Source organism: Asterias rubens, chromosome 18 (genome assembly GCF_902459465.1).
Source record: "Asterias rubens chromosome 18, eAstRub1.3, whole genome shotgun sequence".
Classification (NCBI taxonomy): domain Eukaryota; kingdom Metazoa; phylum Echinodermata; class Asteroidea; order Forcipulatida; family Asteriidae; genus Asterias; species Asterias rubens.
The window spans coordinates 2038297-2052315 of NC_047079.1; the positions used below are offsets into that span (position 1 = coordinate 2038297).

Genomic DNA, 14019 nt, shown 5'->3' on the forward strand with positions numbered 1-14019 from the left:
GTCGAGTTGACTATGATGCACCATGTCTAACCGTAATCAAGAAGCAATTCAACAAACTTTTGTTGTTTTGTAATTTTGTTCAACCCAGATAAAGTTCTCCCACTCTAAGATAACATGAATTAGCCACATTGTAAGATAACAAGTATCATTTTAGTAAAGTAACAGGTTTTGCTGGAGATAACATAACAGTAAGGGTTAGGCCTACTGTCTACGAAAGACGTCATGGCATATTGAACATTTAGTCTATATAAGTTACCTGACGGTTTGCAGTCTTTACACTTCAGCCGAACTGAATGATCGACCACCTTGCAACCGTCATTATGAAGGGACTTCTTCTTGCGCTCGGTGAGTTTTTTTCATTATGGGGCCTATCTATCTATATGAGCTTGCTATAAACCAGACAATTTATTTTATAAAACTTGCCCTTTTGGAGGGATGGAACAACTTTTTTTTATAATTTCACAATATGTTGAACTCTTACCTGGTTAGAGGCACAGCAGCTGTTGATAATTGTTTTAAACAATTCCTTTGAATGTAACTAAAAAAATTTTATACTCGTCAAAAATAAATGTTCACGGTTTGGTTTTATTGTATACATTTATATAGATGAAACAATCTGACGGTTCAAAAACAAAATGGTATAATTTCCCTTTAACCATAATGTTATTACATGCGTTTTGAAAATGTTTTTTTTTTTCTTTTTTTTTTCTTTCTAAACAGTCCCATTAAAACAAAATACAAAATAGTCAAAGACTTATATAAAAAAAGGTTGTTGTCATGAAAACAAAAGCCGAGTTAAGGGATCAAATTTTAGAAGTGAATCTAAAACCGATTGGTGCAAACAATTTCTTTTGAGTTTATTGCTCTCATTGGAACTTGCTCACCTATTTGTACAGGGATCGTTTGTTCGTAGACACTAAGAAAACCATAACTCTGGCGCAGCCATCGGCGTGGGCCCTTGCTTGTGTCAGCTTGAATAAAACAAAATGTTAAAAGAAATACTATCTTAACAAGTTTATCAACATTTTTCTCGTAATTATTGATTAACAAATGATGTCAAACTATCAAGGTTTGACAAAACTAGCTACATTTCTGCCGTTGACGGCGTGCATACAAATGACAATACGTTGATGTCATTAGTGAGAGGTTGCAGTCTACCTGCAGTACACTAATCCCCATTGTTATTTATCTGCGGGGATATGCTGCGTTTTTTCATGCGTGACCTCAGTTTGAATACTAATTAGTCAAAAGGGCTTCTGGAATTCGGTCACTTTCAGCCTGTTCTGGAAAGTCTCAACCAAAATAATGTACCAGTAAATTGAAATGAAGAGCATATCTGTCGTTATGTATAAAAACAATTGGTGCAACTATGCTTTAAAAAGAGAAATTTGTTCGTAAAAAAATGCTTCAAAAACAGAGAAAACAAGTCACAAAAATACGGAAAATTGTCATGTTATGAATGTCGCCAACAGTCCCCAATTAGTATGTATGGATAGATTATTTCACATTCTACCTGGAAATGTTAAAAGCGAGACCGGATCGTTCCCAGTCCAGTTAGGATACAGCGATTTCCACCGTAAATCCAAATCTCACATTACGAAAAAGTCAACTATTAGACAGAATGGTTTTCTTGCACGGGTGATTCGCTGACGATGACATCATCGACTGACAGGGCAGCATGCCGGTTTTCGTTGGCATGGTACCCCGACCACCAAACCTAAGTAAGTCAATAACAAAAGCGGCCGTCGATACCATGGGCTGATTGAGGACTAGGAACGATCCGGTCTCAGTTTAAACATTTCCAGGTAGAATATGAAATAATCTATCCATACATACTAATTGGGGACTGTTGCCGATGTTCATAACGGGAAAGTTTGTCGTGTTTTTATTACTTGTTTTCTCCGTTTTTGAAGCCATTTTTCAGAAGCCCTTTGTACTAATTAGTATTCAAACCGAGGTCACGCATAAAAAATCACGCCCACTCGCGCAGATAAATCACAAAGGAGACTTATTAAATCGAGTGTTCTGCGGGTGGACTGGTTGTCATTGGTTATACCTTGATATTGCAACAAAGCGGCTATACAAAACGGAGCTCACACAAATGACGTAACATGAGTGGTGACTAATGGGGCTTTTGCGTATTTTTTTTAAAGCACACGAGAAGGTTATAAGTGGTTGTTTTTCTTACATTTAAAGTATGTTTAAACCCATGTGAACTTCTTTTCCTTTTTGGTTGGAACATCTTACATGAATCAAAGATCATTCGTTGCCGTTTTCGTTCAAACTGGTCTTAAACTAAACGACTATCCCTAACCCTAACCCTAACCCTAACCCTAACCCTAACCCTAACCCTAACCCTAACCCTAACCCCCACCCTATAAACCCTAACCCTAACCCTAACCCTACCCATAAACTTAACCCTAACCCAAATCCAGACGGAGATATAACATAATACCTGAGCCAAATCCTATGGGCTGTGGTTACTTTACGACCTTGTCAACAACTAAATCGAGGATTTTGTATTTTCTACGCAACGTCACTTTTGTGGTTATAGTGTGTATTGTATTTCTATTTTAGCTGTGCTGATCCCAAGCTGTTTGGGTTCCCTCATCGTGGGTGGACATGAGTCTGTCGCACACAGCCGACCCTACCAGGTAGCCCTTATGGAAAGGAACAAAATCCAATTCTGTGGTGGTACTTTAGTTCACCCCGAGTGGGTTGTCAGCGCTGCACACTGCTCGTAAGTACTAACTGACTGCTAACAGTTTATCGAAAATGAAATTAACAAAAATAAAACAAGTTCCTTAAAGCCATTGGACACTTTCGGTAAACAGTATTGTCCAAAGGCCCACACTTCGTGTATCACAATTTATATATAAAATAACAAACCTGTGAAAGTTTAGGCTCAATTGGTCATCGGAGACGGGAGAAAATAACGGGAAAACCCACCCTTGTTTCCGCACGTTTGGCCGTGTCTTGTGTTTACTACATATATAATCCGTAATTCTCGTTGTCGAGAATTGATAATTGTTTTAATGTTTTCTCAAAAGTAAAGAATTTCATGGAATAATATTTCAAGAGAAGTCTTTTACCATTACCTTCTGTAAACCCTGTAAGTTATTTGTAAATCTGTGGCCTTTAACGTGCATAATGTACTCCTTAATAAATACTACACAGCCATTACTGTACATCAAGGGTTTAGCAAAGTTTCTGTTGTAAATCACACCCAAACTGCCCGATCTGGGTTGAATAAACAATATTGACGTATGAATAAGGTCGTGCTGTGGTTAAGGCACGCTTAAGGAATGCGTTATTAATAGCGAGGTTGAGCTGCTCTTGTGGGGTCGCTTACACACTTAATAATACTCTCTACAGTGTTCTTTGTTTAACAAGGACTCCAGAAAGGAACTCACGGAAAACAAAAACAATAATCGAACCACATTAGCGGGATCCACAAACCAATTGGCAGTGCGTTTCAAAGGGTGACCTGTTTACAGTTCCCTAAAATAAAATTAAATAAAACTAGACATTAGGTGTTTGTGAACAAACACAAAGCTGTTCCGTGTTGTTTTGCTTTGATTATGTGCTTCATCGATGACCAAGGATTTATACTCGGAAAAATGTTTTTAAAAATGTTTAGTAGTTCTTGAGATATGGTCCCACTTCCCGTCACGGTGTTTCAAAGTCACTATTATGCCTAAGGAGTCTATAACTGAAAAACTATTGACATCGGTTGAGGAGTTCTTGAAATATGGTCCCACTTCCGGTTCACCCGGAAGTAGAGGTCAACATCGGCTCACGGGTTTTCACAGTCAATATTAATGTCTTAGGAGTTTGTAACTGAAAGTTGAAAATCGGTTGAGTAGTTCTGGATATATGGTCCCACTTCCGGTTAACCCGGAAGTAGAGGTCAAATTACGGTCACGGTTGTTCAAATTGTTCTCCTATCCCTTAGGAGTCTTAAACTACAAACAAGTTAAAAATCGGCCCTTTACTTCTTGAGATCTGGTGTTTCAAAGATTTCTCAATTAAATATGCAAATGAGGGTCACGTGGTTCATGAATTAAGAATTTAAAAACAAAATTTCATTAGGAATTAAGCTTAGGTTTAAAGCTTGATAAATGATTTAACTCGTTATGGTTTAGAAGAATAGGCTGAAACCAAAAACAAATTACTGGTCAATAGAGGGCGGAATGTAAGATGAGTGGTCTTTCTATATCACCATCTCCTTTTCCTAGTTAATTGTTCAGTTGAAATGTTATCTCAAAAGTTTGATTAACAAGGTGAATATAATATTTGACTCAGGATTGTTTGACTTGTCGGTTTCTTGAGTTCAATGCAGTACTTTCAGAGTCCATTGTCATGTGACAAACCAATTAAGGATAAAATCCTTGTATTTTGTAGGTGGTTTGATGTTTGATCTAGAACGAGTGGATTTCACTGAACTTTTAACGGCCACCAAACTCTGCGCTTACGTTCACCATATTCCGCTTACTGTACAAGCGTGGAATATAATGTGCGAGCTTGGAAGCACAAACGAAAAAAAATCCCTGCTAAGCAGACGTAAGCGCAGAATTCACTGCTTCTGCTATAAGCACTGATTCTCTGCTTCCAGAGCAGAGCATATTGTGCCCATTCTTACAGGATTTTTCATTATGCATGTTCCCATCATCATAGGCCTAGGTGACTAGTGAAATTTACTCCACGGCTAGTCACACCTCAAACCCAACTACGACACATGTTGAGATAAATTACGGATTCTCAAGATTTGTGCCGCAATGTGCCGCAAGCGACACATGTTGCGATTAGTAGTTAGCAGGACAACTGTTTCACCAAACAGGTAATCGGGACTTTTTTGTAGTCAACGTGTAGGCACAACTTTAACGGAGTGGGGAAAAACAGTAGTCGCGACTCTAATACTAATTTGTAGTCGCGACTTAAACACTAAACCACACTAGTCGCCCTGGCCTACTTTTGCACAAGAAAAGCACGGTTATCCTGCGAAAGCAAACCACATTTTTAACTCACTGTTTTTGCAGTGAATGTTACGCAGGAGTTGAGCACAATAGCAATCGCAGCAGATTTTTTGTTGCGAGTTGTCACGCTTATTAAGAACACATTCCCTGTGTGCCCAGATGTTAAAATACGCTTAGCGTAAGCACAATTCCCTAATTTTGAAGCGCTGCGATTCTTTCCTTTTAAAGCCATTGGCCCAGGACCAGACCAAACTAAACACAAAAAGCAGCTAGACACAGCAAATACCATTCCTCATGTACAAACTGCAATTTGTGAATCCAGGTATTCTGCTCAATTCCTGCAGTTTTATAATGCAAAGTATTTTGCTTATTTATTATAAGCAGCTCTATAACATTGAACCACTCAACCACCAGAGAAACGTCGACCAGTATAATAAAATCTCTGATTTTGTATTCCTGTCAAAGAGTTTTTATTTGTCATGGTCTAATTTCCGAAAGTAAAGCGAAGCACTGGAATTAGTTTAGGCAACTGGTCCCCGGTGCGAACAATAATACTTCACCCGTAAATCATTCCAAATCCCAGGCGTTAAAATTACAAGTATACACTGAACACTACATCTTTATGATTCACCACAAGACACTTACAGTCGTTACATGCATTGATAGTAGGCCTACCATTTCGATGTTCATTTATAAAATGTGTATGCCGTGTAAACTTCCAAATCTCAGGCAGGTGTATTCGTCCATGTAAGGTTCACTTTTCCTCGTACATGATGCCTTTGATCGAAGCCAAAATTAATAAGTAAAGAAACAAATTCGTATGTTTCACATAGGTTTGTCTTCAGTGATAAGGTTTAGAAAGAAAAGGCTGGCACTTTGTGTTGATTGACAACATACATAGAGCGAAAAAACCGCAAAAATAGCGCTATTTGTAAGCGAGAAAGTGGTTGTACGTAAATCAAAAAACCATGTACATGCACGTAGAACTTCCTCCATAGTGCGTACACCCATTAAAGATCGTGCTGCGCGAGGACAAAATCAGATCCGTTTTATTTTCCAGGAAAGAAGCATCTCATGAGCCAAAAATTTGAAAAACAAGAACATGTTGTACTGATTGTTTAAATGTGGGTACATATTTCTTTTTGTAAAAAAAAGGTAAAAGGTATGCATTATAATATTGATTTCGTCGAAATTCCCGGAAGGTCTCGAACTCAGATCACCTGGGTAATAGCACCCGCGGTACACCGCGGCCCCAATCGATCCATCAACACAGATTGAGTGATTTTATTCCTTATATAATAAGTGTATTAATTTATGACAAATAATTTCAAGATGACGTGACATAAAACATTACTTCATTTGGCACAAGTTCAATACCCAGAGAATCAAAATCTGAAAACAATTTGAAAATCGGACGTTTATTTTGGGAGATATGGTGTTAACAAGATTGCGTAATTAAATATTCATTTCATTATAACTCAGCTAACTGATTAAGAAATTAAACAACACCAAGTTAAGTGATTAGGTCACGTACTAAGCTTCTCATCCATATGTAACTCAAGTCTGTCATTTCTACCGTTTCTAAGATTACGAATAAATAGAAATCGTGCATTAAACCTATGGCGATTAAGCAGAAACCACGAACAACGTTTCTAAAACGTTTTGAAAAACTCGACGAAAACAATACCTGTTCCGACGGTAGGTCGGAACAGCTAAAATTCGGTCAACGTCTAAAATCCACGCTATTTTGTTAATGTTTTAATTGTTTTATGAGGCGTCGCACAGTGGGCCAGGTCAAGATCAAACTGCTATAAAACATGCAATTGGTGATTGTTCGAAAACCAATACTTCAAAAAAAATTGTATAGCTCCTAATGGTCCAGGGGTATGTTATATGACAGAATTAATGAAAACAAAATTAACGAATTATAACTTTAATTAGTCACAAAATGGTAAAAAAAACGTGCAAAACCGTTGAACCTAATGGATATTTTAGCTTGCTGCCCTGAACATCTAATAAAAGATAACGCAATAAAAACCGTGACGATGGTTGTTTGTAGTCTATATTTCATGACAATTAAATTAATCAGTTTAATTAATGTTAACTTTTTGAAAAAACCTGAGAAATTCCATTAAATGCGTCCTAATTGTCATAATTTGGTTGCGACATTTTATGACTTTGGAAATTATTCATGTTTTAAGTTCTAAACCCCTACAAGAGATGCGTGTAACGACCCGTGCGTGTGTCAGCGGTCATATTTCTCTGTTCAGCATTACAAGAAATACCACAATTCATGAGTACTGTTTTTAAAACCTTTATGAAAACAAACTTCGCAAAAAAAAATCACAAAGTTTGTCTTTGATATGGCCTAGGTTATATCCCCCCCCCCAAAAAAAAAAAAAAAAAATGACCATCGAATTCTGCGTATCTGAAAACCCTATACAACCAACTTGTCATCATAAATATGTTGAAATATAATTTTAATCACAAGTATGTTGAATTGTAATTTTGGCGCTCTTTGATTCAATTCTGGCCTACTGTGCATCGCCTTAAATCTTACACTTTAAATGTGAGCGAGAAAGAGTCCATTGTTTTACAAAAAAGGCAAGACTTAAAAGGACACACCGGCTCACCGTTTACGCAATTTCGGGGTGTAGAATCATAAATAATGTTTTTATAGATGGTTGCTGTAAAAACAAATCATCGAAATGTCGAATATTTAGCGAAAAGTGATTAACAAAAACCAAAGCGGTAAAATACCAGCGTATACGTGTTTCCAGCCGTTGCAACTGTCAAATCTTCGTGACATTGTCGCACAATGTTGTAAGTAGACTGGTGCTTTGTTTATAGCAACGTTTTACCATGACGCAGCATAAGGATCCAGTCTATCCATACAACCAGCATAAACGGATCAGGCAAATCCTTCGACGATGGAGGTAGACCTTCGTGCTTCGACGTACATCCAAAGATCGTCACGAAGAACACAAAGAAACTAACCCAGATTATGATGGGACACGGACAAGTAAATAAAGCATTTCTGGCCCCATTAAACTAGCATACTACCGCACAGTCATGGTACAGTTTGGAATGCGATCGTGGCGTTACGTGCTCACCGACGTGCCATGCCTTTCATAGTGGCACAAAATTTGCTTAGCACAAAGCTGAAACTGATTACCAGCCAAATTTTAATTAAATTTGAAACGTTTTGGCTGGCGCCCGACTAAATGTTTAAACAGTAAAGAAAATTTGTCAGCAGTATTTTCTGCTAAACAGATGAAACTGATCAACGGGCCCTGTTTACAGTGAAATATTTGTTTATCTCGGGTGGGGGGGGGGGGGGGTGCATCTTGAGGGATTCAAAAGCGTCCTTGTGAGAATGTATTTTGAAACGTAAGCGTAGCGGCAGATCTTGAAACATCAACCCAGCTTGACTCGGGATTGAAAGCGTACCTTTTGATTATAGCGTAACTGGAACCTAAACATATCTTGGATTGTATAAGCGTAGCTGAGTAGCTGCGTAGCTTGAAACATAACCATTTCTTTTGGAACGTAACCATATTTTTGGAACGTAAGCATATCTTTGTACGTAAGCGTAGCTGGGTATTTTGGAATGTAAACGTAGCTGCGTATGGAACGTAAGCCTAGCTTGACTCGGGTTTGAAAGCACACCTTTTGATAATAGCGTAACTGGAACCTAATTGTATCTTGGATTAAGCGTAGCTGAGAAGCTATGTAGCTTGGATTGTAACCATATCTTTTGGAACATAACCATATTTTTTGGAACGTAAGCATATCTTGGAACCTAAGCGTAGCTGGGTATTTTGGAACGTAAACGTAGCTGCGTATGGAACGTAAGCGTAACTTGACTTAGGATTGAGAGCGTACCTTTTGTTACTATAGCGTAACTTGAAGGAACATAAGCAAAACTTGGCATGTAAGCGTAGCTGAGTAGCTGTTGAGATTAGAACGTATCTTATCTTTTGGAACGTAAGCATATCTTGGAACGTAAGCGTAGCTTGACTCGGGCTTGAAAACGTACCTGTTGATATTATAGCGTAACTTGAAGGAACGTAAGCGTAGCTGACTATTTGCGTCGCTTGGAACAGAACCAAATAATACCTCAACAATCTCAAAAATAGAACTTCATTCAAAGAATTAAAAAATTATATTTTGTTTACAAAATAATGCTTTGATTATTTTGTTTTATCATTATTTTTGTTTCAACCTTTTACAACATTCTTATTCACCTGTCTTTTTTGACGATCGGGGCTTGATCCATTTTTTAAGCTACTCACACAATAACACTGTCAATATAACGAAATGCGTTTTGACATAATCAATCTTTTTTAATTACCTGAAAACTCCTAACAAAAAGAAACTAAACAGAGCATTATGCGATCATAAGAAATAACGGAATCGACACGAGGTGTACCGACTGACAAACCCACGATGACAAACATGTACTTTGATGTCTGGCTCCACACCCCTCCCAAGCTAACGGCGAGACCCGCACGCTTGGAGTTCATAGTGCCTGGGATTACACCTCCAGCCCCCCCCCCCCCCCCCCCCCCCCCACGAGACACGGCATGTGCGGTACGGTATATGCCCCGAGGCTTACGTTCTGATTGCTCCAAGCCGTGGGGCCATATTATAACAAGCTTCCGTTACACGGACTCTTTGAATGCGAATCTTACATTAGATTTTTCACCATTATTTACATTTTGTAGCGATAATTTGAATACATGATCTTTTTCGTCAATTATTCGTTAATTTTTTTGTAATTTTTTTTTTTTAATTAGGTTAAGTAAGTTACTTTAAGACGGCTGGAAGTAAAACTAGCCCGGAAGGTCACGTGATTGTTTGTACCACTTTTGGGTTAGAACAATCACGCGACCTGCGTTTTTGTCTTAAAATGCTCAAAAACGGCTAAACTTGATGATTTTGTTTAAGGACTGTTCTTCTTAATTCCTGGAAGACCGTTGAAGTCTTATCTTAGTCTATTTTGTTGCCCAAATAGCCCAATTCGGCCGGTGTGTCCCTTTAATCCAACTTAATGGCTATTTATGCCAAAAAACGTTCAGTACCATGAGCGTTTACTAACAGTGGGTTCAAGGAAAATGAACATCAACATTTTGTTTCGAAAACGAAATCCAACTTAAAATCAAAACATGAAAACCAGATTTTTCGTTTTGTACAAAAAAAGCACAAGGCCATTTTTGTAGTGTACATCAAGTTAAAGGCATCTGTTTGAAGTCTAGTTTTTTTTCTTTAGAAATGAAGTTCTTAAGATTTCGCTTGTACATTTTAAGAATGTTAAGACTTTCTTTAAAATCTTTTCTAGCAACTATCCACAAGTGGGGCTCTTGGAGCGTGCCCGAGGTGCACTGACGTCACCACGGGAAGGCTCACGTGGTGACGTATCTGTGGGTTTTCCTGGTTCGAAGACGAACGTGGGGTAATTGTGTGCCCACGTTCGTCCTGGAAAAAAAAAAATAGAATACGCAACATCGGGGTCGACCCAGGGAAGCTAAACGAACGCACCCATAGTCGGTCGTGCGATGGTCGTGCGATGGAAATTTATAGTCATCGCTGAGGCCTATAAAAGCTGTGTCTTTTTGGATCGCGTGTCAAGATTTCTATCGCCCGACCATCGCGCGACCGACTATAAACCGGCCGTAATACCGATTTTTTTTACCGTCCACCTAGTACAGTGCGGTTTATTTTATTTTGTTTATGACCTACTTATTATGTATTCATTTATTTTTTTATTACAATTATTTGCTATAAGCCTTGGAGATGGTACCATAGACTACGTTGGCCTCGGGTATCACAGCATTATTGAACACGGTGATCCGAACCAGCAGTTTATCCAGGGTACTTGGGTACTACACGAGAAATGGGGCAAAGGTTCTGTAGCAATGGATAACGACATCGGCTTGATTCATCTTGACACACCCGCCATGATGAACAACGATGTGAAAGACATCAGCATCGCTTCCAGTGAGCCCAAGAAGGGATTGGAACTGCTTGTTAGCGGATGGGGAAGCCATAACCGTAAGTTTTTGAGAGAGTTTTGCCATTGTTATCTTTTTTTTCGGAAGCTAGAAGGCAACAAACTTTCCAGATAAATCCATCGTGGACTTGTATGAACACGGTGTCTGATGCGCAGCGCAGCACCGGTGGCTAGAAGCTCCAAATAGACCGTGTGAATTTATCTCGAGAGAGTCGAGTTTTCGCGAGATTCTGGATCCAATCTGGACTGTAAGCAAAACAAAAATAATAATAATATTAATGAAAAAGATTACTAGAGACAAACTTACCTTTATTGTGGTTGAATATAACTCGAGGAAGCCGCGCACGTATTAGAACGGTACGCACACGGTGCAAACTAAGAGAATCCAAGGTTCCCTACTGAAATGGATTGAATTCTTCCTCACCACCCGCATACAACAAGTTGATATAGATGGTGAGTCATCCGCCCCACTTGTGTAACATCCGGAGTACCACAGGGTACAGTCATGGGTCCTCCCCTATTCATCTTATTCTTAAATGATCTTCATAATAACAATAATAATTGTGGCTTCTCATCAAGCGCACATGTCCGTCACCCAGTGACGCTCCTGGTGCTGTAACATACATTATTTCCTGCCAGATTGTGGGACTACGTTTGAATTATGAGATCTAATTCTGATAGCACCATGTAATGCTTTACAAGATGCTGTGGCGCAATTTGCTGCCGATTGGACCAGGAACACCGGGGCGAACCCCTTCTTTGTTCGATAAGTGCACTGGGTTCTTGTACATGCGTTACATAACACAATACATGGGACCAATGGCTTAACGTCCCATTCGAAGGACGAAGCAATGGCTAAGTGTCTTGCTTAAGGTCACAAGTGTCACGGCTGGGGATTCGAACCCACACTCTGCTGATCAGAAACACCGGAGTTTGCATTCGGTGCTCTTACCCGCTCGGCCACGACACTTCCACGACACTTCCCGGGTTAGAATGCTCGTAGATGATTGCGTCGTCTACCGAGAGATGTTCTTGAAGAACACGTACGTACTTCTTGGTAAATCTTCATCGTATTAGGTTCAGTGCTGGAAGTGTACCAGATGCCTACGCTGCTGTGACGTATTGACCTATCAACAAAACTAGACACTTCATATCAATAGGAATACATTTGTGTCTTAACTTTTTCCTTTTTTTTTTAATATTGTAGCGAGCTCCTGGGATCCTCCACCTGAACTGCATGAGGTGGTTGTATTCGCCAACTCTCATCAGGAGTGCGTGGGCGCTTACGGCTCCATCAGTCTAAATATGTTCTGCGCTAGTATTGAAGGAGGAGGAAAAGATGCTTGCCAGGTAAAACAAATAGTTCAGTACCACTCGATGCCATTATTAAATTGTTAGTATATATTAGCTGATCACTAACTACAACATTATTACACTTTGGTTCTGTAAGTGACCTAATTTCAGTATGATAACTATTTGTTTGTGTTTGTGTAATGCAATTTGTTGAGCCTTGTTTAGAAACGCATGAAGACACTTCACATGTATTTTTACTATACCTCATACATATTCATGGCAGAGATTCGAGTTCTCATTGGTCTATTCATCATCACGTGCCAGGTGTTAATTTTGCGAACTACCAAGCGCGCACGTGAATATTCACGCAAGTGGTAAATGCGCATGACAAGTAATAGTTCCCCGGGAGCTATTCTACTTGTCATGCGCACTACCATTGCGCAACGTCATCCCCGGGCGCTATAAATACAGCAACTATTACTTCATAAGATTGGGCCTTATATATTTAAACAGGGTGACAGCGGTGGACCAATCGTCAGTAACTTCGCTGCCGACTCCCATCAGGATGGTGTGCTGCTGGACGGTATTGTGAGTTGGGGCTACGGCTGCGCAGAGGCCGCGCATCCTGGAGTCTACACAAAGATATCAAACTATTGTGACTGGATTTTCCAGAAAACCAATGGCCAAGTCAAATGTGCATAAAACTTAGCTCACATTTATCGACTGATTATTTCTGGTGATTTATGTTTTAAGCTTTAAAACCTCCTGGGCACAATTTATCCGCATTCCGGGTCCCATGAATTGTGCCCTGTCTTGCTTTTAGAATGATGCAGAAAGTGGTTATAATTAATGGGAACTTTAACTCGGATCCTGAGTCAGTTTGACCCATTTCGTTTTAAAACAGATCAAGAAACAGGTCATGCACCACGGGACTTAGATCAGTTTTAAGATGGGAGCTTTAAGTTGAGAGTGTAACTGGATTTTGATCGAGTTTATAAAAACAATAATAACAGGGAGACCGAATGCTGTGGGAGATGTTTAACTAACAATCACAATCACAATCACAGGAAGTCGTTTGGGAAAACGGCAGACGATTGCAGATAACTGTACATTTAGGGAAGTCAAGAATAGTTGCATGATTTCTGCAATATGAAACCAAAAACGCAGTATTTTAGGCAAACAACACAAAATAGGTTTCATACTTTGAACAATGTGATGAACGAGTACAAAAACAAAACTAAAATGGATTTTCTACAACCAGAAAAGATTAACGAGCTAACAAACAAGACAAACAACACCAGCTGTGCAGTCTGCCACGTGCAGCCTCCCGAAATTAAATGTTACTTAACCACAAGTCAATTGTCCACATTTCCCTAATAAGTAACTTTTGAATTAAGCTGACATAGCCTACTTAGGTATTCTGAACAATAAAACCAGATGACGTGTGCGACAAAAATAACTGTTGTATTACCGTGTTTGGATTTTTATTTGATTGATATTGTTTTCAAAAGTTTATATTCATGATAATAAAGGCAATAATGATAATGTGGCTTGTTATATAGCATACATGTCCGTCACACAGTGACGCTCCTGGCGCTGTATACGTACATTATTTTCTGACAGGATGTGGGACTACGTTTTTGAATTATGAGACTTAATTCTGATAGCACAATGTAATTCTTTAGAAGATGCTGTGACGCATTTTGCTGCCGATCGGACCAGGAACACCGGGGCGAA

At 39.1% G+C, this 14019-nt stretch overlaps 1 protein-coding gene across 1 annotated transcript; it reads left to right on the forward strand.

Moving 5' to 3' along the window:
- The first annotated feature begins 286 nt into the window (after positions 1-286).
- LOC117302121 (trypsin-2-like) lies at positions 287-13514 on the forward strand. Its single transcript, XM_033785920.1, has 5 exons — positions 287-345; positions 2578-2740; positions 10765-11030; positions 12197-12339; positions 12796-13514. The coding sequence occupies exons 1-5, from the start codon at positions 294-296 to the stop codon at positions 12982-12984; spliced, it is 813 nt and encodes a 270-aa protein (XP_033641811.1). The 5' UTR covers positions 287-293; the 3' UTR covers positions 12985-13514.
- Positions 13515-14019: the final 505 nt, after the last annotated feature.

What these genes read in the sequence shown, in the direction of transcription:
- LOC117302121 (XM_033785920.1), top strand. Translation starts at nt 294, where the DNA reads ATGATCGACCACCTTGCAACCGTCATTATGAAGGGACTTCTTCTTGCG. An exon ending in GGGACTTCTTCTTGCGCTCG is followed by an intron (nt 346 to 2,577) that starts GTGAGTTTTTTT and finishes TTTCTATTTTAG; the next exon opens with CTGTGCTGATCCCAAGCTGT. An exon ending in GAGGAAAAGATGCTTGCCAG is followed by an intron (nt 12,340 to 12,795) that starts GTAAAACAAATA and finishes ATATTTAAACAG; the next exon opens with GGTGACAGCGGTGGACCAAT.